Source organism: Oryzias latipes, chromosome 15, assembly GCF_053564925.1.
Source record: "Oryzias latipes strain Hd-rR chromosome 15, Olatipes_Hd-rR_3.1".
Lineage (NCBI taxonomy): Eukaryota > Metazoa > Chordata > Actinopteri > Beloniformes > Adrianichthyidae > Oryzias > Oryzias latipes.
The window spans coordinates 6,609,668-6,636,895 of record NC_136251.1 but is presented as its reverse complement, the minus strand read 5'-3'; the positions used below and the strand labels follow the sequence as shown (position 1 = coordinate 6,636,895).

The window sequence follows — 27,228 nt, the reverse complement described above, 5'->3', positions numbered from 1 at the left end:
AAGACAGAAAACGATGTATAGCCGTAGTCAAACGGAAAAGGCGGCGGCCTACAGCAGACTCTGTAGTTAACATGTTCTGTCAAGTAGGTCTGTGATTACACATTTTATTTGTCATCAAAGCTATCCACATTCATGAATTGGTACCATTTGGGTTCTTGAATCCATGACTTCAGAAACAGTGCTGGAACAGGAACTTCTTTTTTTGTTTTTAACAGTGACTGAATAACAGTAAAACATGCAAATGTCAGGAAAGCATCATCACAGGTTCCTGCAGAGCCCGAATGTACCTGAGCTGCTTGTTTCTCACCGTCAATCTCCGTTATCCTCACCTGAATCATTTTGATGATCAGTTATTATTGCTATATTAATGCTATTAATGCTCATTGCATTGTTGTAATATCAATGATTTTTTTTATTTCATCAATATATAGGAAGATAGGAAGATTTCTTAATAATATGTGACCCAGTCTTTTGATACGCACACAGAGACTTCTGCCTCATGGCCTCACTGCCTTGCAGTGTGTTGGTGTGTGTCGGGGGGGTTCAGTATGAAAAAAAAAACACCAGAACATCCAGCCTCTGTCCCTCAACACGGAGGGAACTGATCCACATAGCATCAACAACAAAGAAAGATTGGTGGCAGTGACGCCTCTGTTTTGCAAGGGGTCTATAGCCTGGTTAGAAGGGGGTTTCAGTGAAAAGTGAAGGCCTTTTAACAGCCATCCATTTTCTAAACCTACTTAATCCGTTTGGGGGTCACAGGGATGCTGGAGCCTGTTCTAGCCACTTTAGGACAAAGGTCAAACCCTGGACAGTTTGCAGGACCACACACAGACAGACATCCACACACAAACGCACCTTCATATTTAGGGATAGTTTAGAGTGTTTATGGATGGTGGGAGGAAGCCGGAGAAAACCCACACATGCTCAAGGAGCACATGCAAACTCCACACAGAAAGGTCCAGCCGGGATTTGAACCTGTGGGGCGAGAGCGCTAACCATTGCTCCACCTTTCAACAACATGAGTATATCTTTCAAAATTTGGGGGCTAAAAGGGTGACCGTGGGAGTGGCTCAGGCGGTTGAGCAGGTTTTCCAATGGTCGAAGGGTCGAGAGTTTTCTCCCCCCAGTTGTTGTGTCCTTGGGCCAGACACTTCACCCTCCCTGCCTCCAGTGTGGCTCCACTGGTGTTTGAAAGCGTATGAACATCCTGGTGATGGTCAGAGGGACCATAGGCGCAAACTGGCATCCACGCCTCTGTCAGTCTGCCCCAGGGCAGCTGAGGCCACATCAGTAGATACCATCACCAAGTAAGAATGAATAATGGACACACTGGAAGAACTTTGAGCGCCTGGAAAAGTGCAGATACATCTAATCCATTATTATTCTTATGATCTTCAATCACCATGATGTTGCGCCATCTGTCTCCTTCCACAGAACTTCCCACAAAGAATGAAGAATGAAAACATACGAGAGATTTGAAACCAGAGAAGTAGTACCGAAAACTCGATCTAGTACTGGGAGGATCAGCAATATTGGTTGAAAACCACAGATACAAACAAGATTATTTTGATAAAAGGGTTGTTATGTCTCTACTGTCTTTTTATGCATGCAAACAGAAAGACGCCATAATCACAAGCTTGCTTCTACCAAGTCAGATCAATTCCAATTGGCTGAAGGTTATTCACAGTGTGTGAACTGAACATTTGCTGTTTAGCACAGCGCTTCAAACAATATTTGAATAAATTAAGACCTCAAACATTTTTAAACCACTAAGAACAAAACAAAAGGCCCAAAATGCAGGTTTTAATGTTTGAAGCTATGTCCTGTAGACATTTTGCTTCTTTTAAGATAAAAAGAAAAAAAGAGAGTTTATATGTTAAATCTATTTTCATGTATAGTTTTGAATTCCAACTAAATAATAAATATCTAGATTGTATCCATTTAGACGACAGAATTGGACAAATGTTGTTAAATCTTTTATGTGTTAAGTCATGAACCACGTATGGACATGCGTATTAAATAATAAATCAAAAAGAAAGACACACAACCCTAGTAGAAACACAATGAGTGTATTTAAAAGAGAAGAAAAAAAAAAACACAAACTGAAGTCAACATGTGTGAATGATCCCAGGTTTTCTACATTCAAGATGCTTGCCTGTGTCACATGACTATTTAAATATTAGGTACTCAAAGGCGATGTGCTGCACGCTGCACTTTTATAATGCAGCCGTTCAGCCAACTTTGGTTTTGGAATAAACATGGGTCCCAGTTTTAGAGGGCAACCTGCCTCATGCTGAATTGTTTTGAAACCTTAACAGATATCAGCATTGATGTGACTGTTCATTAATAACAAACCTTTTCTCACAGTTTGGTTTATAACAAAATCATAAAACGAACTGAATGAGAGATAAATTGTCAAAGCGACTGCTGTTCTGCATTTTTTATGTTTTTTTTTTTGTTCAGTGGTTGACTTCACAGTTTTACTTGGCAGCCAGGCCAATGTGCCAACTCATTTCCTGCAGCTCTGATGAAATGGGACTTAAAATAACTGCAAGCCAGAGACCAACAGTTGGGGCTCCAGCTTTTTGCAGTGTGCTTTCAGGAAGGGGGCTTGGAGTTAAAGACCCCCTCCCTGGCTTCATGTTGCTCACCATTTACATTTTGGATGTTTACCTGTAAAATGCTGAGATTACAATTTTAGAACATGGAGAAAAAGAGAGAAAGGTTTGCTTAAGGAAACAAGCTCAAAACTGAACAATACCAGCTCCCTTAAACCTGAGCTAGCTAAGACGCAGACAAGAATTTTAGCAAAGCAGCGACTGACAGAAAGAGAGAAGCAGAGATGGAGTTCAGAGTTGGGTGAAAGTTGCAGATCCGTTGAGGTGGAACGGTCAGGACAAACATCTGAATGTGGCTCACACATGTTTCAGTTTACAGATGGCCATCAAAAGGCTTCCTCATCCTGTAACCGAACTTCCTGCATGTGCCGAGAACTTTCACAGAGTTAAATGTGTGCCTTTTCACGTCTGCACTAATTAAAAAGACCTGGCCTTTCATTAGCAACATATTTGAGTAAACTCTGGAGCAGAGCACCATTGTTTCATAAAGCAGCGTCTGAGGAACTTCACAAACGTGAGTCGACAGCTTTAAAGTTAGGGAATGTGTGTAAAGCATTCGTTTGAACCCAACTCGCTGGAGTTTTCAGGAGTTTAAAGTGAAACAAAGCATGGAGGTCCTCTCCTCACTGTTGTGCTTTGGTCCCAAAATTTCAAGTTACAAAAGTGAGCACTTTTTTATGACATAACATAACAAAAAGGAACATCTGACACAACATCTGCAGCTTCCAATTAAGGGTTGGTAAAAGCTGAGATGCCCGAGACAAAAGCTACAGTCACATGACCCATATGGAGGTTGACCCATTTGGGACACTTTAGGTTTTTGGGTTGTCTGAGCCCCTAGAAAAGGAGCAGCACAGGTGGGGTTTCCTTGAAGCTCACTGAAAATGGAACATTGTCGTCTTTGTGGTAAGTGTATTGTGAAGTGTTTGTAAGGCTAATGGAAGTTGCACAAACCGATGACATGTCATGTACTGGTGGTGGAGGACCCAAAATGCAGGAGACCAGGATTGGCGACAGGAAAGAAAACACTTAAACAAACTGAAACATGACAAACCTATGGGGAGAAACAAACTGGTGACACAGAGCAGATGACCTGACAAGGATGAACAGAAACCAAGACACTTAAATAGGCTGAGGGTAATTAACTGAACTAAAGACAGCTGTGATGAACCTAAAACTGGAGTGACTGACAAAAAACCCAAAAACATGACCAAGAACAAAACCAAACCACTGAATGCTTACAGACATGTAGGTGATGCGGTTATACGGTGTCCTTACACCACACATTAGTGAAGCATTAGTCACAACTCCCTTTGAAGCTAGATATCGAATGTGTACGGGCAAAAAAATGGGCAAACCCTTTACGGGGCATGCAGGGAGCACTTATGACTTGAACAGGCGCCGTGCACAGGGTTATGCACCAATCCCATGCCATGTTAAGCACGCCTAACGTCTGCGCCTCAGTCAACTTTGAACTGTATGTGTGTATTTCTGTTGCATGTCTGATCTTGTGCGGGTTGTGCTGAAACGTAATTGTGTATGTCAGTGTAAAAGCTGTGCATGACAATAAACTGCTTACCTTACCTTATGGTGGGGTTGAAAAATTTAACATTCAATCCACACTATTGCTTCTCACCGACTTCTTTTATCCTTCCTTGCATGTTGTTTAAGTGTTCACTACAACCTGTCACCCGCCACAGCATGAGCGAAGACAAAATCTGCATGCATATTTCCCTCTACGGGCTCGCCGAGCGCTCTACGACCTTGACATTTCCTGCAGTCTACCTGTCTGCCCCATACAGATTTGGCCATTTTTCACCAACAGACAGCCCGCGTCCGCCCATCAGGGCAGTTGTGAGCGATGAGCTAACCCTTGCATCAGGATTTTCTCTCTCTTTGGCTTCTCACATATGAAGATGTCCTACGCATAATGAGAATGAATGTTTATGACCTTCCAAAAGTGATGTTGTAGCAGCATTATTGTAACAACTAAAAGGTGAAAACCTTACCAGAAAAGAAATGCTCTTTAAAGAGACTCAACATTTTTAATTCTTATGGTTTTCCTGAAGCTAATTTATTGACAGTTTTTACACGTTTAGCTTAGTTAACTGGCTTTTTTCCAAAGAACATTCACATTTATTTAGCTGGTTTGCCATGTAGCAGTTTTCAAGGGTTTTAGCTTTTTTTTTCTTTTACATTGCTTTCAGTTTAAGCCTTAGACTTACTTTCATTTGTCAAAAGAAAAACTGTCTTTCTTGTTTATTATGAGCACAGTTTTAAATAAAGGTAATGGGAATGGAAGTGTTAGAGACTTAAAGACACATTTCAAGTGAGATAAAAAAAAAAAGACATCCAAACTTGCAAGTGAAGTGGAAAAGACGGAAAAGCTTGAGCCTAAAAATATAAAACCGAAAAAATGAAATAGGGAGAAGGAGGTTTTTGCTAAGTCAAGACATTTTACTGAAGTTGAGAGTTTTATGTATAATTCAAGAAAAAAAAAGTTGCTGAGCGAAGCACCCTGTCATCCACATACCTGACATGCCACCAACATTACCCCCTAAATACTTAAATCAACCAGTAAATTATATATAAAAAATAAACTTTTTGTGTTTTTAAACACTTCAAAAAAAGTAATGTACATAAAAAATAAATCAACCACAAAATATGATCCCACATTGAACTGCAATGGTGTAAAATGGGGTATTTTGTTCAGGTTTTTGTCCCTCACCTATTTGTTTAGTTTTTGATGAACAGGAAAACTGTCTCCATGATTATATCTAAAAAAAAAAAACTCCAAACTGGCCAAGATGATTTTAACATGTTCTTGTAGCATTTTTCTCATGATGGAGAACATATATCGGCTCCGCTCCATTCAGATCATCCACTGTCAGACCAATAGATCCATGAACGTCTTTGTTTTCTTCGACTGAGCTGGAATCTGGATTGAAACTGTATGGCTGGATGGATCTGATATTAGCTTAGGGTTGTGAGGGGCTGTATGCTAGCGGGAGAGAGTGCAACAAAGGAATCATGGGAAATGAGTGAAGGGCTTACTCTGAAGCTCACAATTAGAGATGAATTTTCTAATGAACTCTTGCCACCCTACAGAAACTATGCCCTAGAAAACAACAGTTTTTTTTAGCTTAAAACAGCAAAATATAATTAAAAGACCACTAGGAAGGCTTTGAAAATACATCAAAAGATGATCTGAGTGGACCTTTAAAGGAAAATTTCTATGCAACTTCTGAGAAAACAAAGAGGATATTGTTATTTGTCTATTTCAGGGTTGGAAGGGGGAACTGAGCTAAAACCAACATTTGCAAAAATCAAAAGTACTACTTAAAAGTCAGCATTTTTTAGAAATCAAAGACATTAAAAAAGTAATATTCTATGGGTTCTGAAGAAGTGGACTCTACTTTATCATTTCTTAATATTTTCTATGACAAATGCAGACGTTAAACCGGACAAATGCATGGTTTCTGACTAACACAGGAGGTGGCAGTGTTACTTACTTAATCAGTGTCGATAGAAGCAGTAAGTTCAGAAGACAGTAGACGCAGGAACTTTGTTCATTTCGCATAAAACTGCAAAACGTGAACAACAGCTGCAATCAACTGAAAGCAAAACAAAAGCTGGCGGTTAGCCTCATGTAAAAAAAACAACTAATCCATCCAGTGTAGAGTGGAGTTTATCAGTCCTTCTTCCTCTAAACTCTGACACACTCGCAGAAAGCCCACTTCCACTCATGTAAAAGCTTAAAAACGGCAGACTCCGCTTCCCCTTTTTTCTGTTCTCCACCTGATGGAGGGGGAGGGGGGGGCCCCAATGGGGCAGAACTTCATGCAACGACTGGGCCGACACTTTAAATTCACCAACTGCTAACTTCTCTTCTCAAGCAGATGCACATCTCCTTACATCAAAAACCGAACTGTATTCGCTCAACATTTCATTTCATTACCTAAACCTGCAGAACGAGAAAAGGAAATGTCATCTGTTCTGTTCTTGACTGCATAAACAAAACGTTTTAAATTAAATGGTTTTATCAAGCACAGTCTTCTCACACTGACTTGATTCTTACGTAAGTTCACCGTCACATCAGTCTGCTCAGTTCCGTGGAAATGTACTTAGACTGTTAGATGTAGGGTTATGGCAGCAACCACAAAAGTTTCAAACGTCCTGAAAATGATTTGCTCTTACACACCCATGTTACTCCTAAAGCTTCACCGGTTTAGCTGTTTGGGTTTTGTGCTTGGACAAGTTCTCGATATAGAAAAAAATTTTTTTTAAAACAAATAACACTTACATCAACATCGTCTGTTCATGCGCCGTCAGATCCAAAACACAGGACTTAAACAGAAGCATCATTTGAAGAAGTGCTAGTTAACCATGTCTTGCACACAGACAGGAAATAGGCTGGAGGTGAGATGTATGCACTTCTGGTTAGTATTGTCTCCTAGTCAAAGATGGGAGGGATTAGCATGTGTCTGTTCAGCACTAACCTCGACATGGTAAAAGCTTCATGGTTGGGTATTAACCATGGAAATGATCAGAAAAGTCATAACTTATTAGTGGAAGTTAGCAAACTGAATTAGCACTGAAAACATTAGATCATTTAGACTTGTTAGATGTGGTCCATCACTGACATAAAATGTTTTGAGACAGGGACTAAATGTTTAAGGAGTTGATGGAAAGATTTTTTTTTTCCTTTTCAATTTACTGCAGCAATAAATGATGTGGCTTAAAAAAAACTCAACCTTGCTACAACAGGATTCTGCTCTGCAGGGAACCTGGACTTGGTTGATCTTTGCTGCTAACCTGAGGAGCTTTATCAGTTTTGTTAAGCTGCTTTCACATCGTTCAAGCAACCACTCAACATTAGCTGCGTTTAAATGGACAAAAGTAATAGGAAAGAACGCCTGATCAGAAGAAAAATGCGTCATGTAAACACGCCGATCTGAATAGTCTGCCCCGATCAGACTCGTTCAGATCAAAATTTCTTTCCGATTGAGATAGGTGGGTTATGCCGATTGTTGATCAGATCGTTGTTCATGTAAACGGTTCATTCCGATCGTGTGTCACTGCTGCTCTGGTTTAACGTCATTCATAGACAGATGTTTCGCCCCAGAGAAAGCTTTGGAGCTCAAACACGACCGACCGGCTGCTCCGTGGACACCCGGTGCGAAGCGCGCTCCGCCCTCGCCCTGCTGGCTCTTCGCCTCTCCCTTCTTTCACACCCCTCGCAAGGGGGGTGCCGGGGAGGAGCGCTTCGTGCCACGTGACATCTAGACCCTGCGCGGTCCGGGCTCTGGTGCCGGTGGACCGAGCGAACCGTGTCTCTGAGCAGAGCAGCCGGATTGATAACTTTGTATTTGAGGGGAGGGGAGGATGCTTTGTTTCGTGTGCGTTTTGTTGTTTTGTTACGTGTGGGAGACTTCAGAGTGCGATCCGCTCTGGATTAGCAAGCGGCTCCAGCAGAGCTCAGACCGCCAGCTCACACAGCGGCTTTGGGGCGGTGTGTGAGCTTTTCAAAGCAGAAATGTCGCTCAGTCCTTATAAACCGTTCAAACAATCAAGTGGATTTGTGTTTCCAGTCCTGTCCCGACAAAATAAAGGCTGATGATATTCCCACATATTTACGTGCAGCCAAGATGACAATTGCAGCTTTCCCCGCATGGATTTTATGTTCTTCCAAGGCTAATGTTGTTAGCCCTGTTAGCCTTCTCCTAACCCTTCTTCCATCTCCGCTCCGCAACAAAAAAAGCACTGACCACACGGATTAAAAATAAAATGATGAGCGAACAGGCGCTTCATAATATCTATAACAATAATAAAAGCACGTTTAGAGGATCATCTTGTATATTACGGAGCAGCCACATATATATGTATGTAGCCGCTCAGCTTGTTTACAGCGGGACTCATGTCCTCTTCCGGTATTTTAAAGAGAAGTGCGCATGTGCAAATGATTTATTCCGACCGAAAGTGTGGCCCATGTAGACGTTTGTTATAATCGGAAAAGGTTTTTCTGGGTTGAATTTTGATCCGATCAAGATATTTTGCACATGTAACCGCGGCTACTGAGTCAATGTTGATCGTCTTTCAGCATATCCCTTCAGGAATCAGCTTTCACTGATCTGCACAGGTGGTTTGGCAGAGATTTTGATGCCGGGGGCCCTTCCTGATAATGACCCCGTATTTTATCCAGGCTGGGGACCGGCACATAAGGACTTGGGCCCCCTTGTGGCTACATAATTAGACAATAGCGTGAAGGGCCCAACCCAAGATCCCACACTGGCTGGAGCTCATCACGACCCCTAAACACGCGTACATGGGCGTTTTAGGCTTCCGTGTTTCAACTCTTGCATTCACGTGTCACAATGCCAGCTTTTAGGTAATTGTTTGGGCTCTATGTACAAAACGTGCTGCTGTTGAACGCGTGTTGAAAGTCAAACCAGGTCCAATTTTGACCAAACAAGGACCAGGATCTGGCAGTGACATAATTCAAATGTGAACTGTTGAATAATTGTGGGTTGTAACTGACCGGAATCGGAATAGAGCTGTGAAAGATAAAGATTCACAAGATTTGCACCACTTCAACATTTCAAAGCATAATCTACTCTTTAATTGAATTTTGTCCACAAAAAAACAAATCCTTTGTTGAAAGGTGCATTTTCTCCAATTATTTCTTAAGAATCAAACATTGCATTTGTTTTGGTGTCATGAGCACAACCTGATCCTATTCTAGATACAGAAAAAGCAGAAATGTAATCTATTATTTTATCTTCAGTTTAAAGCAGAATGAGTTCTCTTAGGAAAAGGATTTTTCTCAGTGGAAAAATATCTTTGTGTCATGTTGCAATCTTACATTTAGCAAATGCATTGACAACAAAGGTCCCAGCATGCAGAGCTGGAGGAGAAAAGGTTAAAGCTGCTCCACAGCAGCCACTTCCTGTGCTCTCAGTGTTCCACTTCCTGCCTCGCTACACGTTCAGAGGCAGAGTGCCAGCCCTCTGTCGGAGCAGCCTGCCTGGGTTCAGCTCTCTGCTGCAGCAGAGCTAAGCTTTCTCCTGTGTGCTCATCTGGTTTTCCTTAGCAGAGTCCAGCTCCTCTGAGCGAAGAAAAGCATGTCTGCTCTTAAGCTAACCTTAAAACTAAAGTGTTTCTAAATAGGAACTGCTAATGCACCAAAGAAAGATCATCTGCAGCAACGGAGAGCTTCATGAAATGAGAATTATTGAACATGTTGATTTTTCAGAAATCCAGAATTCGGGATCATAAAATGTGAAAATGTTGTTCAGAAAGGCAAACTCTGCAAACAAGAAAAGAAAATTAAAAGTCTTCAGGAGTATGGGACTGCATCCATGTTTGTGCTTCCCATTACATCATGCTTGAGTGTTTTGTCTCTGCAGCCTCAGCATTCCAGGCTGAAACAAAATTCCTCCAGGAAAAAGTTAAAGAAATCATATTTAGCTCCATGGAGGCTTATAAACCAACATCAAATCCACAATGAAAACAAACTGACATCTTTTGCTTCTTGTTTAACCAACAGTGCAAAAAGAAAAGACAACATTCTGTTTTTTCATGTGACTTTGACGAAAGACTCGCATCTTGGTTTTCTGGCCGAGTTTAAAACTGATGTCATTACAGGAATTAGCCTTTTGGGCAGTTGTTGTTTTAGGAAGCAAGTCTTTTCCTTTTTTAAATCTTTGTGCAAGGCTGCAGGGTGAAATGTATGACAAAGGAAAAAAAAAGCTGTTCAAGAAATTGTTTGAAAAAGTTCCAAGGAAGTCAATATTTGCTTTAACATATAAATGCAATGCACTGTAACAGATTAGATGAGCAGAGATGTGAGAATTGCTTTACTTGTTTGCTCAAATCCACCAAACCTTGCTGCAGTTAAAGACCAAAAAAACCAAGAACTGTGCTCATTTTAATCTGATCCCTTTTTTCAAGTTTTTGGGTGTGCAAAGAAAAGATGGTTCCTCATAAATTATAAACAAACTCAAAACAAAAAGATACTGGCCTCTAAAAACAGGTCTGCCCTTAAATGAGTGTTTCCTTTAATAAAAAGAAAAAAAAGGGATGTTCAAACATGCTTGGCTTTGCTTCCCCTTGCTAACCCCCTGAATTAATGGTTAAGGGTCTTCATTAAGCACAGATGGTAAACCTTCCCTGCACTAACTGATCAACAGGATCACAACGGGGATTCATCCAGTAGGTCACAAACGAAGCAGAACAAGTGAAGAACTGCAGACCTCGCTTCACTCACTTAAGGTCAAAGTTCATAATTTAAGATGTGCAAGGAGACCCACCATGAGTCATGACCACTACATCTGGGCTAAAACTACCACAGGGGTTCTGGAAAAGAATGTGAGAGCAACAGTCAAACATGGCAGTGGTAGAACAATGGTATGGGTCTGCTAGCAATTTTAGGACATGGACAAGAGACAACCTGGGGCAGGGAAACTCCCTCCACCGATAGATGGCATCTACCTTTCTCCTGTCAACCCTAATTAAAAAAAACCTGTGATAGGCAAAATCCGTGAAGTAGAAACCTCTATTTTTTTAACAATTATTATACAATTAAATACTCTATTATACATTGAAAAGAAAGAAACCATTTTACTGGCTCAAGCATTCGTTTCACAACAAAAGTACTTTAGAAACGTTTTTTTCAACAAAAAACTTCTGTACTTTACTGTCAAATAATAATTTGAAATCTCAATGTGAACAGAAGGCTTCAAATCGCGGAGATTAGCCCCGCCCACCGCGACCCGAGTAATTGGATTAAACGGGAGAAAATTTAAAATGATTATGAAAAAATACAAAGTACAGTCGGACAAATAGTGACTCAGGTGTATTTCACTGCTCTACAGACTGAGCTGCTGCATCCTGACTCCGCTCTGCAGTGTTTTCTTCTTCTGAAGCCCGCGGTGCAGCTGTGTTTGTTCGGGAGAAGAACATAGTGAGAGGCAGTTGTTGTCGCTCTTTTTTCTATGGGTTTTAGAGACACCCGAAATTGCAAGATGATTTGTACGTACGTAGTGTTAATTTGGCAAACTGTTTTACGTCCGTGTACATATTAAACTGCAACGTTATTGACGCACAGGTAGAGAAGAAGCGGAGTGACTTTTTAGCCAATCAGAATGCAGAACACAATGCACGATGCAAATCCATGAAGTAGCGAAACCGTGAAAAGTAAACCGCGTTACAGCAAGGGATCACTGTATATATATATATATATATATATATATATATATATATATATATATATATATATATATATATATATATATATATATATATATATATATTAGCAGTAGTACAAAGACAGAAAGCAGCGACTATCATTTGTCATGCTCTGTTGTAAACCGTGCATGGGGAGCATGGCATTTCAAAGGCGCTGCTGGCTCCGTATGAAGCGCGTTCCACGGAATAAAACAGCTTCTTTTTCTTATTTTCATGTTATTTTTTGGTTTCCTTATTCCTAACAGCCAGTCTGGAAGCAGGAAACACTCACCTGTCAACTAAAAAGTCCTAAAGTCCCTTTGAGCAGTGTGTTGTGTTCAGTGGGGTTAAAAAATAACGAACAAATTTGTGGGACAAATCTGCGTCCTACCTACTTCACCGTCACATGTTGTTTAAGTGTTCACTGCACCCCAACATGCCCATAGAAAAATGTGTGCATGAATACTTTCACTCTACAGGTTTACTGAGCGATCCCTGACCTTGGTATTTTGTGTGGGCCACCTGATTTGCACATTTTGGCCCGCAGACGGACCGTATCCACCCATAAGGGCAGTTGTGACTAAGAAGGACATTTATGGGTTGAGTTTAGCCATAGAAAATACATTTTCTGAAGAATGGACTCAACTATTGAGACCATTTTTTTGTGTGAGACTGTAAATGTTTCTTCTCTAAAGTGGTTTGAGCTTGTGTCTTCTGAGGAACTGCAGATGTTCAATATCAACATCTGCAGTTCAACAAAGTAGAAAAATAACTTTATAATTTTTTATCTTTAAAGGTGCTACAAAAATTAAGTTTATTATTATTATTATTGTTGTTGTTATTAATTATATTATTATGATTATATTACTACTATTATAATTATTATTATTAGAACTGGAAGTTTCTGTTTTTTTCCTCTCGTGTGCTGCTAACATGAGAGGTCTGCATGGTCTGCAGGGTGATGTCAGAATCACATGTTGGACACAGGAAGTGAGGATGAGCACAAAGACAGCACAGTCATGCAGTTTCTTTCAACTGTTCCTCACTCTCCAAATACTGTGTCGACCACTGAACCAAGAGATTGTGCAGAACACTGGTGCATCTGTCCATCTCTGAGCTCGTTCAGATGAGTCTGAGCAAGACTGAGAGCAGAGAAAACTGAAACCCAAGCAGCTCCTGCCCTCCGAGCTGGAAGTGTCTCCAAATGTTCTCCTGAGGAATGTCAAGAGCAGAGAGCGACTAAACGAAAGCACACGTTTCAGAAGAGGAGAAGACTTCTCTCTGTTGAGCAATCGGGAAGTTTTTTTTGGACAATTTAACCACAAACTGTGTGAGAATAACTGGAAATCTTCTTTGCATGATTGGGTTGAAGCCAAATAGGGAACTTCAGACCAGAATGAAGAAGCACACCGAACGTAAATATAGACACTTCCCATATTTCTACATGCAGCACTAATGTTTGTATCTATCTAAATATATAAGATGACAGTCAAGATGGGACACTAACTTTTTGTTCCACATTAAGAAAAAAAACTGTCCCACTCCGATAATCTTTTGATCTTCTAAAAGCGTTCCCAGTGATCTTTTAAATATGATAAAGCTGTTTTTAGACAGACTCAAAAAATCGGTGTCCTTTTCTAGGACATAGTTTCTGCAGAGCGGCAGGATTTCAATAGAAATTTAACTCTGAGTTGTGAGCGGGACTGTTTAGCACGTAGCAATCCCGGTGCCACTTCATGTCACCCACCGAGCTCTCTGTTTACATGCTGTCCTGCTAGCTAACAGCCCCTCACACCACCAACCTAACATTACTGGTACAACAAAAATAGCAACCAAGGTGAGAGCTGTCCAGCCGTCCAGTTTAGATCCAGATTCCAGCTCAGACGGGGAAAACAAAGACGTTCATGGATCTCTTTGTCTGACAGTGGATGATCAGAATGGAGCAGAGCAGAGAGACTGTGGGACAGTTAATTTTAGATATTACATAACTACAAGCATTTTTAAACGGCATTTCTTTTCTCTGCTCCTGGTTCACAACAAATTGAATAAAGAAATACTCAGAAATGCATGAGAATAATGCTACACGAACACGTTAAAGTAACATTTCCACTGGAGTGGGTATTCAAACAAGAAAATAAAAAAAACACCAGCCCTTTTCTAACTTCTTTGTATTATTGCATGCAGAGCAAAACGATTGATTAACTCAGTCCAGAATGATAAAAAAAAGTGTGAAGCTTCTTGTGAATAATTTCCTGTTCTAATGAGCGCTGAAAGAATCTGTTAGTCAGAAAAGGAAATTAAATGTAAACCTGAAAGTCTGGTTTCTTTCATCTGCATCTGTTTACCAAAAAGCTGCTAAAGTGACATTCTTCCAATGGTGGAGGACATTTATAAAGAAAATCCAGATTAAAATTAAATTTCTGAACATTTCTTTATTGTAAATCAGAAGCAAAAAAAGGTCCCGCCCCAACTCAGAGGTGAATTTCTAATGAACTCCTGCCGCTCTGCAGAAACTATGTCCTATAGAAAACGACACAGGTTTTTTAAATGTGTCTGAAAATGGCACCGTCATCATCGAAAGACCACTGGGAACACTTTTAAAGATCGGAATGACACTTTAAATAGTTGAATGAACAGCAACGAGTTTGCTGGTAGAAAAGGAAAAAAATATATTTCATCTTAAAACTCTACTATTAAAAAAATCTAACTCTACAGAGTGTCAAAAAGTAGTAACTTTAGATGTATTCTCATCAAACTAAATGACAGTTGTGTGTTTTTTACCGTGTACGTTTTCGCTGAAGCACCACAAATGTGTGCATTAAGTTTCTGGCCACTGTCTGGTGGGGCTGCATGGGTAGTACTGCTAAAATAATGAAACATTTCACTATCTGATGCACAATTCATTTCTGATTTGACAAAAATCAAGAGAGGAGGTTTGTTGTTGTCTAAATTACATTTGCTTTGATGCATTTGAGTAACTGTAACTCATTTTGCTTTTAAACTGAACTTGGCCTCTAAGTGTCTTTGTTTCCTAATGTTCAGAGATATCCTCAAAAACATGTTTATTCACTTTTGACCCATCTGTTTACTTTTTTCGCCCTATTTTTTAAATAACCCAAGAAATGAAGGATTCGTTTCAATTACTAAATTAGGTCAAAATTCAGATGAATTATAATTTCAGCTCGTAGGACGTCAGGCTTTACTGAACCCAACATTAACAGAACCAACTTTAGGCTGCTTGATGTCATCTTTGTATTTCCCACACTCTAAAAACAGTCATGGTGTACCACAGGGCTCTGTAGTGGGACCGCTGCTTCCACTACGGTGTTTGTTGCTGCCATGCAAGAACAAGCAGCACTTTAAGACGAGTATTTCAGGCAACACTGAAAGACAAGACGTAATTCACAAAGACATAAAAGTCCTATGACATCTGGCCTGACACCTTTTCATCCCTGCAAAACACAAACTCTCATCGAGTACTTTTGTCATGTTTGTTCATTCGACATCTAATGACACTTGTTAGAAGACAAAACTAAATCCTTGGTAACGACATTGACGATTTGTTTTAGGACAATAAATCTTGAGTATCTTGAGTTACTGGAGCTTGAAAACATCAAATTTTAAGAAATATATCGGACAAAATATGTTTTTACTGTATTTTTGAGCAAATGTTTTCTTTGTTAACTTTAAAAAACTACGTCCAGATGTCAGCCCCTAAAACTACTACTATGATTTGTAAGAACTGTGTGGTTTTTTTCTAAGACACACAGCTTAATTTGGGGAAAATTGACAGCTTCATTTAACTCATAATTTACATATTATTTTAAGGACATGTTAATATATTTAAAGATGTAATTCTAGTGTTCCTTTTAGATTTGGGGGATTTATAAAAATACAACTACTTTAAAGACACAAAACTCTTTTTTTGCTCATTTTAAGACATAACTTAATTAACAGCTAATGCTATTTGTCCTTAATTTAACCAAATCATGAGCCTCCCACCACTGTTTGCTGTTGCTTTTTAAACATTACAGAGTTATAGAAAGAAAAAAAAGCGGCTCAGCTGTGATCAGAAAACAGCAGATCATCGTCAAGATGCTAAAATGGATCATCTCTGTCATGTTGTTTACGTTGAAAGGATTATTTTCTTCTTTGACAGCAAACCTCTTCATGTCCTCTCTAACCGCATCCATAAACCAGCTCCATGGCTGAGGGTCCGCACCGACACTGGGGGGTGGGGGCATAAACCCCCTCTGTGTTCCTGAGCACATCTCAGGCCTGAAGAGCAGAACTAATCTGAGACACTCGGGTGTGTGACCTTGATTTGACCTGAAGGTGTCCTTCCTCTTAGCATTACTTGATATGAAACTGTATTTATGCTTAAAAAAGAGAGAGGATCAGTGTGAGGCTCTTCCTGTCTTATCTGCAGCTTCGGGACTCGGAAAATCTCACTTTCTCTTAAAAAACATCACCAGAGAAATTCTCTGCACTTGAAACCGTTTACTGTCACCTCCCAAACGCTTCATCAACGGCCTTTCCCATGTGGAACACCAGCTCCTCTCCTCTGCTCCTCACTCCTCATTGGAGGGAGGGGGGGTCTTTAAAAGAATAATTTAAATAAATAAAACTAAAAAACGAATCTTTCAGTTGTAAATGTGGATTTAAGATATTTTGGGATTTGTTGGTAATATGTTAAAAGATTCTAATTAGTTCCAATAAAGAGAAAAGATGAGAGCAAAACAGCAGAGTGTGACTGTCACATGCTGTCATCAGTGGGACGGGCCAGAGGAGATGAGAGCAGGCCTCTCCTGGTTTCTACAGTTCTTCTCTACGCGGGTTCTTTCAGTCTTCTGTGAAAAAGCACTTTGGTTCTGCTCAGAATTAGCATTTACATCCTGGGGCCCATTAAACAGAACAGGAGGAACGCTCCGTCTCCTCAGAGGAGTCCAGCAGCTCTGGTACACAAAGTCCTCACATTCAGCTCCACTCAGACATGCTGCTCCTGCAGGACTTCTCTGTCAGCGGAGGTGATCTGCTGCAGATCCTGACCTGCACCCCAGTCTGCCCAGGCCTCTGCCTGAGGTCCTGACCTCTTCACCTTCCCCTAAGTTGCTCTGGAAACTTCTGGGCTGGACTGAAGTCTCTGCTCGCCGCTGCTCGGCGCCTCCACGCCCGCAGCCACACGCCGAGCTTCAGGGGATCGTGTCTTAGCCTACCTGTGGAAGATCTCCGTCTGCGGCGCTGCCGGTGATCTCTCAGAGACTGGCGGGTTCTGCGGGGTTATGCGGGTGGAGGAAACGCCAGCAGCCAATCCCAGAGAGGAGCCAAGCAGAGCCCTGACGCCACGGGTTGAACTCGCCTGAGAGGAGAGGAGAGGGGAGGAGAGGGGAGGGGAGGAGAGGAGAGGAGAGGAGAGGAGAGGAGAGGAGAGGAGAGGAGAGGAGAGGAGAGGAGAGGAGAGGAGAGGAGAGGAGAGGAGAGGAGAGGAGAGGAGAGGAGAGGAGAGGAGAGGAGAGGAGAGGAGAGGAGAGGAGAGGAGAGGAGAGGAGAGGAGAGGAGAGGAGAGGAGAGGAGAGGAGAGGAGAGGAGAGGAGAGGAGAGGAGAAGGGAGACCACAGGAGTCCACTGAAGGTCACTGCTGAAGGTCTCCCGGTTCAGCTGCTAACCCATGTGGGAGAAAACTACATCCGAGGAATAATACCACCTTAAATCTTAAGGTGGTAATTTTTTCTGCTGATGCAAAAACTTTTAGGTAACTTTGTATGGAATTTTATGGAAGAGGATGATGGGCATGGAGAAAGGAAAAAAAAGGGCATAGAAACCTAATCCTCTTCTGCAGATGTTGGACGTCCCAAGAAAATGAAAGATTAAAAACTGAAAATGTACAACATCTTTAAAATATATCAAAACACAATCAAGTGAAAAACTAAACAATATATTGACAGAATTTCCAATTGTTGTGTACATGCATATATACACACATAGGCTAGATTTTGTATTTAGTTTGACCCATTTTTATTCATTAACCATTTTAAAAATTAATTTAAGATAAAATTATATAAATACATATAAGTTAAGCTGTACATTGATGAATTTGTGATTATTATCTGTTGTTCTGCATTTCTTCCTTCTACTAATTTTTTTTTTTTTGTTAATTTACTAAATCATGTTGTGTTTTTTGGAATAACAAAATAAATGTTTAGATGAATCCATATATGTTTAATGATCTGTTTAATGTAGCCCACTGTGATCTGAAGAGTGGAACCTGAAAGAACATTGCAGCAGCTAGAACAACAACAGTCAGCATGAATTATTAAAAAGGCCGTTTCTGTGTCTGAAGTGGACGTCCAGCCTTGACTCAACCCCTGCATACATGGCTCTGGTTGCAGCTTTTGCAGCTGTGCAGTCTCTTTATCCGGGTTTCAACAGCAGGGATGCAACGTTTCCAGATGTGCAGCATGCCAAGAGAAAAAAACTGTTTCAGTCTTCTGAAAGCTTTTTTTTTAAAAGAAAGAAGCACTTGTTCGTATTCTTCTGTCCAAGTCAACACCAGTGAAGAACTTGTGTAACATTATTTTGAAATGTTATGAAAACAGGAATGCTCTCAATAACCTCCAGCTTTTGCAAACAGGAACCGTCAGTTGTGCGCAGCTGCCTCCAAATATGGTCTGAATACGAACCGCAGTGGAGCCGGTTTACGCATAAAAAACAAAAGCAAGAAACAATCAAACGGGGGGGGGGGGGGGGAGTAAATAACAGACTGCTTATTTTTTAGTCAACTCGAAGCTGCATTTCTTTTTACCAGACTGCCCACCTCCCGCCCGCCCTTATTCGGACTTCCTAAACCAGATCTACAGGAAGAGGGCTCCCTCTGCTGGTCAGAAGTAGCCATGACATGTCACCATGATGTTTAACGTCCCACTCCGATCCTCTTCTGGTCTATTTTCAAAGTGTTTCCAGTTGTTTAACTTAATTTAATTATAATTATGCCTTTTTTTTAGCCACAATTAAAAACTAACTAAAAACTGTATCATTTTCTAGGGCGTTGTTTCTGCAGAGCGGCAGGAGTCCATCAGAAATTCATCTCTGAGTTGTGGGCAGGACTGTTGGCGTGGAGCAACCCTGTCCCCACTTCCCATCATCCACCGGTTTACATGCTTTCCCGCTAGTTCACAGCCCCTCACAATCCCAACTTAACATAACCGGAGCAACAATAATGGTGAGGAATATTGGAGTTATCCAGCTGTACAGTTTCTCTTACCTCTGGCATTATGAAGGCATTTCTGAGCACAGAACTGCCGCTAACTGGATATTTTCTATTTTCCTAACCATTCTCTGTAAACCCTAGAGATGGTTGTGGGTGAAAATCCCAGTAGAAATGCTCAGACCAGCTCGTCTGGTACCAACAACCATTCCACATTCAAAGTCACCTTTCTTCTCCATTCTGATGCTCAGTTAGAACTGCAGCTGATCGCCTTGAGTTGCTGCCATGCGATTGGCTAATTAGAAATATACAGTAATGAAGTTGGACAGGTTAATAAACTGTATTTTCTTTTGTTATTGGCTGTTGTCTTCCAGGTTGTCATAAAATCCCTTTGCCTCCTCATCAGTCAGACTGCAGCTCTCATGCCCCCCCCCCCCCCCCCCCCCCTGCACAGCATTTATGAACTTCCTCCTTCCTGCAAGCTTTTATCATTATCAAGACTTTCCCCCCGAAAATGTTTTCAAAGCCCAACAGAAACTCTAGAAAAGTTTTTTTTTTTTTAATTGTTCGGTGTAAAAACACAGAATGTGTTTTTAAAATGTGAAATCTTTATTTTCAAAGCAGAAATATTTACATGTAACCAACGATGCTGCAGAATTATCTGCCACTAAAAAAACAAAATGAGAACATTGAGGAAATTATATATTTTCCCTCCATTTTCTGATTTTTTCTTTTCAAAACTTGCTTGATCTGGACGGACCTCTGCTGCTGTACTGTAAAATAATCAAGCTGGAGGTCTTTGTCGGCTGGTTAAACACAGAGGGGGCTCAGTGAAGAGTCAGCGCTGAGGGGGGGGGGGGGGGGGGGGGGGGGGGGGGGGGGTTTGGGAGCGATCAGACGCTCCTGGTGGTCAGACACTGGTTGACCACCTCCAGCAGAGAGGAGTTCTCCAGAGCAGCAGCCACTCTCTCCTTGTCTGCCAGCTGCTTGTTCACTGCAACACCAGGACAGAGCGTTTCATGAAACCGTCCACAGCTGAACATGCGGGTGGGGTGGAGTGCGACTCTACCTGCAGCCTCTGAGGCGTGGGTTCCTGGAGTGATGTGGACGTCAATCTGGGTCAGGAAAAATCCACACGTTTCAATAAAAAAAAAGCACAGATGAGATCTTATTTGTAGGTAAATAATAATCAGAACCAACCTTGAACCTGTTGGGAAGAGAGCGCAGGAGCTTGACTTTGATTGACAGGCCGATCAGCGTAGCCATGCTGCAGTGGGGGATGGTGGGCGTGAACTCCACGCTCACGGTGCTCTCTGCATCGTTGACCTGAGGACACAGCAGTACGTTAGACCACACCCCTCTGGATAACATGGCATTGAAAAAAAAATGATATCCCATGATCCTCTGATAAACAGCTGGATCAAAGTTTTTCCTCTGCCTGACATGACCCAGAGAACAGAAAACAATCTGGGCGTGTGGCCCGCACCATCACGCTACCACCGCCATGTCTAACTGCAGCTTTGAGAGCTCCGACATGCTGGCTGCATCTGAGGCCAGCAGCAGCGTGAAGCAGAACATGTTGGCCTGTAAGCCTGGATGACACAAAGCAGGTTCATTCAGAGGATGAGCGTCAGGATAAACGTGAAGAACCCATTCAACTTCAGCCGGGTGTCATCCTCACATGTGACTGCAGAAGATCAAACAGCTATCTCTAAAATGTCCATTTTTTAAAGCTCTGTCTTGTTATGGGAATCGGGTTTTAGATTCCTTCAGATATAGACTGAGAGGAGAAACTTACAATACAAAAAAACAGACAGTAAAAAAACCAAACAAGAGCAAAACATTCTAAAAAACTGCTAAAGTAAGAAAGTCTCTCCAACAAAGCAAATAAAGACATTATAATAAAGCTGTAAAAGTATGAGAAGTTGTCATTTTACAACTTTTAATTCTACTAAAACAATGTTGACTTGCTAAATGACGTAGTATTTACTTATTTGTGGAACCACTCACTTATAATGTCTATCAGACTGAAACACAATTTCTATTCTTTTTGTTGTTTCTATTGTCGTAGTTGTCTTAGTATTTTATTCTCATAAAATAAAGACCTTTCTTGAATTTCTTTGAGTTTGTTCTGGTAAAAATGTTTTTCAGCTTTACATGTTTTACTTGACTCTAATACTTTGTTGTTTGTCTTTGTTTCATTTCACTGCATTTAAAAACATCCCATTTTAAAACGGTGGTGTTTTCATTCACTATGGATCAGCTCACGTGATGAAGATGAATGTTGTTTCTCACTATTTCCTTTATGGTGCCACTTGATGGACTGGACCTGTACAAACAGGAGGATGGAACGAAGCATCTGGATTCTTAGAGTCTTACTCTTCAGTGGACATGGAGTCAGATGTTTCCAGGGGTGTGACGACAACCGCATCACTGCACCTTTTTTTTTGGAGGTTCTGCATATGGTGTGTGATTGGAACTATAAAAAACAAGTTCATCTTTGCTGATAATTTCCCTTTTCTGCTAGTTCTGTGTTCAGACTTCAAGGGCTTCTGGGGGAGGGAAACCTTTTTTTACTGTTATTGCGGTTAACCGCGACACCGCGCCCCCTGCTGGTTCGTCACCGCGGTGATCAAAAATCCCACACCCTCACAGCTCTAGACGTTCCTCTGTGGAAAAACGTCCCCGGATGAAGACTCATACCTGGACTCGGACCTGTTCCACCACGTTGAGCTCCTCCAGGGACAGAGGATGCTCCGGGTCGCTGATGGATCGGATCAGATGTGGACAATAGTTAAGGAACACAGAAGCAGAAAGGAACACGTCTGCAAACCCAAACCAAACTTTGCTTTTGAATGATTTAACAAAACCCCTTCTAAAACAAACAGAACCGGGCCTGAATTATTTTATTTATTTATTTTTTTACTTGTCCTGTCCAACAGCTAGGCAGGCAGATGAGAGCTGAGGGCCTCTTGTGTTGGACATATTTTACTTTAACAAGAGGGGTTATTAATCTTCAGATAAACCAAAGGTATGTCTGAATAAACCCCTTTTGTAATTGAGGCCAAACTTTATTAATTTCAATCATGTTTGAAAATCTTTGGTGTTGGACCGGACGGAAAAGGAAAGAGGTGAAGAAGAGAGAGGGACGTTAGAGAGGGGGGGGGGGGGGGGGTAGGAGGGTGATAATAGGAGGGGAAGGGGGGTAAGACCATGAAGCAGCATAGAGCAACAAGTTTACTGGTTGTTAATCATTATGGTAAGGTTCAAATGTAGTACAAAAAGGGCGGGGCCTGTCCACACACAGTCAAATGTTATAAACACACCTGCTAGCTGCAAAAATGTCCACCTGTCGACATGTACACAAAACAGATAGTGTTCACACGCATACTTATGCCTTAAAACCAACTAGTGTGAAATATTTCAGTCATTCAATCGTGCAAACTATTAGCCCAAAGGTGAGCTAACACCTGTGCTCAGGTGAGTGTTTATGTTCTGCTAAAATGGATGGTGGAACGTGACAAGAAGGAGGGAGAGTGCCCAGCCATCCCCACCCCAAGACCCCCACCGCAGCAGCAGCGGCAGCCGAAATCCCCCCAACGCCACACGGGAACCGGCAGGGAACAACCGCCGCCCGGGCGACCAAGCCCGCCACCCAGGCCAGGGCCAGCAGGACCGCCGCAAGGCCCCCAGAGCCAGAGAGCAGGGAGGCACGGAGGGAAAGAGAGAGAGCGCCGCCCCAGCCCAACCAGGAGAGCAGCCCCCCCCGCCGCGCCGGGAGCGCCCAACGCAGGGCCCCACCGGAGAAGGACGCCCACAGCCCCAGACGAGCACCCCACCACCACCCAGGAGTTCCGGGCATCCCCCCGCCCCTACCCCAGGTACGAGCCAGGACCCCCCAAGGCAGACCCGCTCCGCACTCCAGGCAGCCATCCGCCCGGCCCACGGTTGGTCCAGGGAGGAGCAAGGCAGGGGCCCGCCGCCCCCGCCCAGGAGGGGGGAACCCCGGGGAAAAAAGGGCGGCCCACAAGGGGTGTTATAAATATGGCCCGACCAGGCTCGGCCATGTTGGAAGTTTGGCGGGGCCCAGCGCTCAGGGGCAAGGACCAGGACCCACCCCCCAGGGACACGAACACCCCCGGCTCAGGTGTAATATGAACCCCCCCACCGTGCGGAGAGAGCACCGCCGGGCCCAGGGAGCCAGCACCCAAGGGACACGGCCGCCATCGCCAAGGGGCCCGCACCCCCCACCAGGGAAGGGGCAGGGGACAGATGGACCCAGGTCCCACCTTCCTTGCAAAATGTGTGTATGTGTGTTTGAAAGGGTGTGTGTGTGCATGTGTGTGTGTTTATGTTGGAATGTATATATTGAAGGGGGAGGGGTGTGTGTACTAAGGGGGGTGCAGTTAAAATTGGCGAGAAGGGCACTAAGGGGATCTCCTAATCATCATCTCCTGATTACTCACAGTGATGTCCCCTCACCCTCCCCACCAAGGGGCCCTAAATGTCTAAGGTGCGGTTAAAATTGGCGGGTAGGGTGCCAGGAGGACATCTGCTGCTTGCTGGCAGTGATGTCCAAGCACCCCCCCTACCAAGGACCCTACATGTCTAAGGTGCAAATAAAACCGAAAGAGGGGGGGCCCACTCCGTACGGCAACCATAGGAGGGGGGCCACTGCCAAGTAGCCCCCCCCCCAAGGCGCATCGCAGGCTAGACCCCCCACCCCCTCACCCTAATATGAGGTTATATGAGGAAGGGGGTAAGTTGGGGACAGCTGGTAGACTGTCCCCCAGTGGTCAAACAGCTGTCCCCCAGCCCCCCCCCCAGCAAAGGGGCCAGGGCCACCCAGCCCAGGTGCCCCACCCCCGGAGGCGCCGACACCCCAGGCCCAGCACCACCCACCCCACAGAGAGAGAGAGGAGCCAGAAAGCGTCACCCCCCCCCCGGAGCAAGCCCAGGCCCCCACCCCCAAACGCCGGCCCTAGAAGAGCCCTGGTCAGGCCTCGACGGGACCGAGGCAGCCAACCGGCCGGGGAAACCGCCGATGGCCTCAGCGGAGACCCCGACCCGTCAACCCCCCCCGGGCCTGAATTAAACTTATGGCTCCATGAGAAAAAGACTCGAAATAGTTGGAGTAAAGAAAAAAAAAGATTCTGCAAGTTGTGCCACCTAAAGAGATGAGTTTAGACTGTATTGTTCATCAACTGAGAGAGACAGAATCTACAAAACAAAGAGGGAAAAATAAATTCACAATATGATTTTTAAACAATGTATTTGTATAATGAAATGTGTTCCACTTGTTACCTGTATTAACTGGTGATCTGTATAAAAAAATACCTGTCCACACCCTTAAACAGTCAGACTGAGACCTCTCCATTATGGATAAGACCAAAGAGCTGTCAAAGGACACCAGAGACACAATTGTAGACTTGGAAGAAAAACTGGAATGAACCAATCTACAATAAAGAAGCAGTTGATTGTAGAGTAAATAAACGCCACTCGCTGTGTTTGAGGGTGAAAGAATGCTGGGTTGAGTCCCAAGCATACCATACCCACTGTGAAGCATGAGGGTGAAACCATAAAGAGGACAGGGGGACTGATCCATATGAAGGAAAGGATGAAGTCAAGTGAGAACGTGAGCGAAAACCTCCTGCTATGAGTGAAAACGCCAAGGATGATACATGGATGGCTCTGAGGATCCCAAACACATCACCCAGGAAACCAGCAGATAAAAAGCTTTTGAAGGTTTTGGAGGGATCTAGCCCGTCTCTGGACCTCAGTCCAACAGAGAATCTGTGTTTTCCAGCTACAGCTCCACATCATCACATCAGCTCTCGAGAAGATCTGCATGGAGGAATGGGCCAAAATAGCAGCGAAAGTTTGTTCAAATCTCATGAAAATCTAAAATGTTTGACTTCTGTCATTCAAAACCAGTTATGAAGTATTGGAACAAACTTTAATTATTGACTAAATGCCTATTTTCTGGATCATTAAACAAATAAATTATTTAAAAATCAAACTGTGTGATTTCCTGCCTTTTTTTACATTCTGTCTCTCACAGTTTAATTGTAGCTATAATAGACCTCATCTTTTATAGTATGACAATTTAAAGAATCCCCCCTCCTTACGCTACAACAAAACAACTGTTTCTCACTGTTTTTGCTGACAATTTGAAGAATTTAACTGTTTAAAAAACCCACATTGACGAAAATGGTGTTTTTAACACATTATTGTGGCTTTTTTCTCATGATGGAGGACATATATAGAGAAAATTAAGCTCAATTGCACGTTTCTGAATAATTCTATACTGTTTGGAAAAGATCGTATTTGTGATGTGGAAAATACGCGGGCCATGCCACAGTCCTCCTGCTCTGCTCCATTCTGATGCACCTGCAGGTCTGCGGGGGGGGGGGGGGGGGGGGGGGGGGGGGTCAGGCTCAAGTCCCGGCTGGGTTTTCCTCCAGGAAGTCCAGCTTCCTCCCACCGTCTAAAAACATGCTTCATAGGTTTATTGGTCACTCGAAATTGTCCCTAGGTGAGAATGTTAGTGTGTGTGATTGTGGCCCTGAGACAGACTGGCGACCTGTCCAGGGCGTCCTTTGCCGTCACGGGATAGGCTCCAGCAGTGACCCCGTAAGGGACAAAACAGGTTTGTTTGTATGTCTTTGTTTTCCTCGTCTGAGCTGGACTCTGGATCTAAACTGTTCGACTAGAGAGCTTCATTATTACTCACCAGGTTTGTTGTGAGTGGTTGTAAGCTAGGGGAGAGCATGTAAACAGATGGATGACGGGGAGTGGAGGGGGGCTTTTTCCATGCCAACAGTCACATTTCTAATGAACTCCTGCTGCCGCTCTGAAGAAACTACGTCCCACAAAACGACACAGGTTTTCTGATTTTGTTTAAGAACAGTATAATCATTACTAAAAACCCACTGGGGACGTTTCAAAACAGACCAGAGGATGATCGGAGTGGGACTTTAAATGTTTTCAAGCTCCAAACCGCCCTTTTTATCAGATTTGTGGAATATATATGCCAAACTTTGTCAAATTGTGTAATCTTAAAATAAGAAAAAGAGATCCTGAGATTTCGTACAAATACCAGGGATTGTAACTAAAACGAATATTGTATTAAGTTGGTGCTTTTAAATTAAAAAGGATATCAAATATTTCCCGGTCGTCGATGGGATCATGGACGTCTTCGTCCTCGTCGGCCGCCGTCAGCTGCCTTTCCCCGGACCGCTGGAAGATGACGGGGTTAGCGTTCTCCAGCTGAGACCCTCCGGACATTTTTCACTATGTTCGTCAATCAGCACTAAACATTCAACTGCCCATGTATGCAGGCGGAGTCGTGTTGCTTTATTATGTCGACCTTCTCACAGAGCACTTCCGGGTATGACGGATAGCAGCAGCGGACAAAAAGCCTGCGAGGAAAATTAAAGTAACAAATGCTGAATGATTTTGTCCTAAGACCATCAGCAAACCCACTATTATTAGTTTAACGAATACAATTAATAACTTTGTTATTATTATTGCCTGAACTAAACCAATAAAAACGAATTTCGCAATGAGTTATCATAACTGCAATAGTACAGAATATCAGCTGAATACAATAACAAAATTAACTATGCTTTTGTTATCGGTCTAATTTCTACCAGTAGACAGACTTTTCATCATTAAAGCAGTGACAGTAATTGAGAATTATACAGTCAATGCATTAAAGGGAAACTTAAACCTGAAATGTAGATGCTATATACCGCCACCTGCTGGATGGGAGGGGATCAGACAGTCATAACTGGATCAAAGACGGAGGAGAAACTAAACTGTTAAAGTTCAACAGAGGCAAAGCCAGCCACTCTTTTCATTCACTCGTCATCCATCCCTCCATCTGTCATTAGTGTCCAATATTTATATATTGAATATATCCACTTTATTTATATAGCACTTTTTGAAATCCAGATTACAATATGCTGTACAATTAACATAAGACAGAATCCTGATTAAAAACAGTACCGGACGTAAAAATAAAACCCAGCACGAAACAGTGATAGCGTTAAAAATCAATAAAATCATAAGTTTAAATTTAAGAACCAGTGAAATCATTAAACGCACGCATATAGAGGTGGGTTTTTAAAAGAGATTTAAAACTGGTAGGTACTCAGTGAGCCTGATCCCTTGAGG

The 27,228-nt window shown here is 42.6% G+C and overlaps 2 protein-coding genes across 4 annotated transcripts in view; both read right to left on the bottom strand.

Moving 5' to 3' along the window:
- The window catches only part of wipf1b (WAS/WASL interacting protein family, member 1b), a 32,430-nt gene extending 15,185 nt beyond the window's left edge, over nucleotides 1-17,245 (bottom strand). The window contains exons 1-2 of one of the 3 annotated variants that reach the window (XM_023963367.2): nucleotides 6,925-7,045; nucleotides 6,134-6,235 (exon numbers count right to left, since the gene is read on the bottom strand). The gene's annotated coding sequence lies outside the window, so the exon portion shown is untranslated. Of the gene's footprint in view, nucleotides 1-6,133; nucleotides 6,236-6,924; nucleotides 7,046-17,062 lie in introns of those variants that run through there. The other 2 variants (XM_023963368.2, XM_023963370.2) reach the window with 2 other exon arrangements.
- A 2,393-nt stretch (nucleotides 17,246-19,638) lies between these two features.
- Nucleotides 19,639-26,456, bottom strand: ciao2b (cytosolic iron-sulfur assembly component 2B). Its single transcript, XM_023963617.2, has 5 exons — nucleotides 26,211-26,456; nucleotides 21,754-21,833; nucleotides 20,251-20,376; nucleotides 20,120-20,165; nucleotides 19,639-20,044 (listed from the first exon to the last, which is right to left on the bottom strand). The coding sequence occupies exons 1-5, from the start codon at nucleotides 26,335-26,337 to the stop codon at nucleotides 19,944-19,946; spliced, it is 480 nt and encodes a 159-aa protein (XP_023819385.1). The 5' UTR covers nucleotides 26,338-26,456; the 3' UTR covers nucleotides 19,639-19,943.
- Nucleotides 26,457-27,228: the final 772 nt, after the last annotated feature.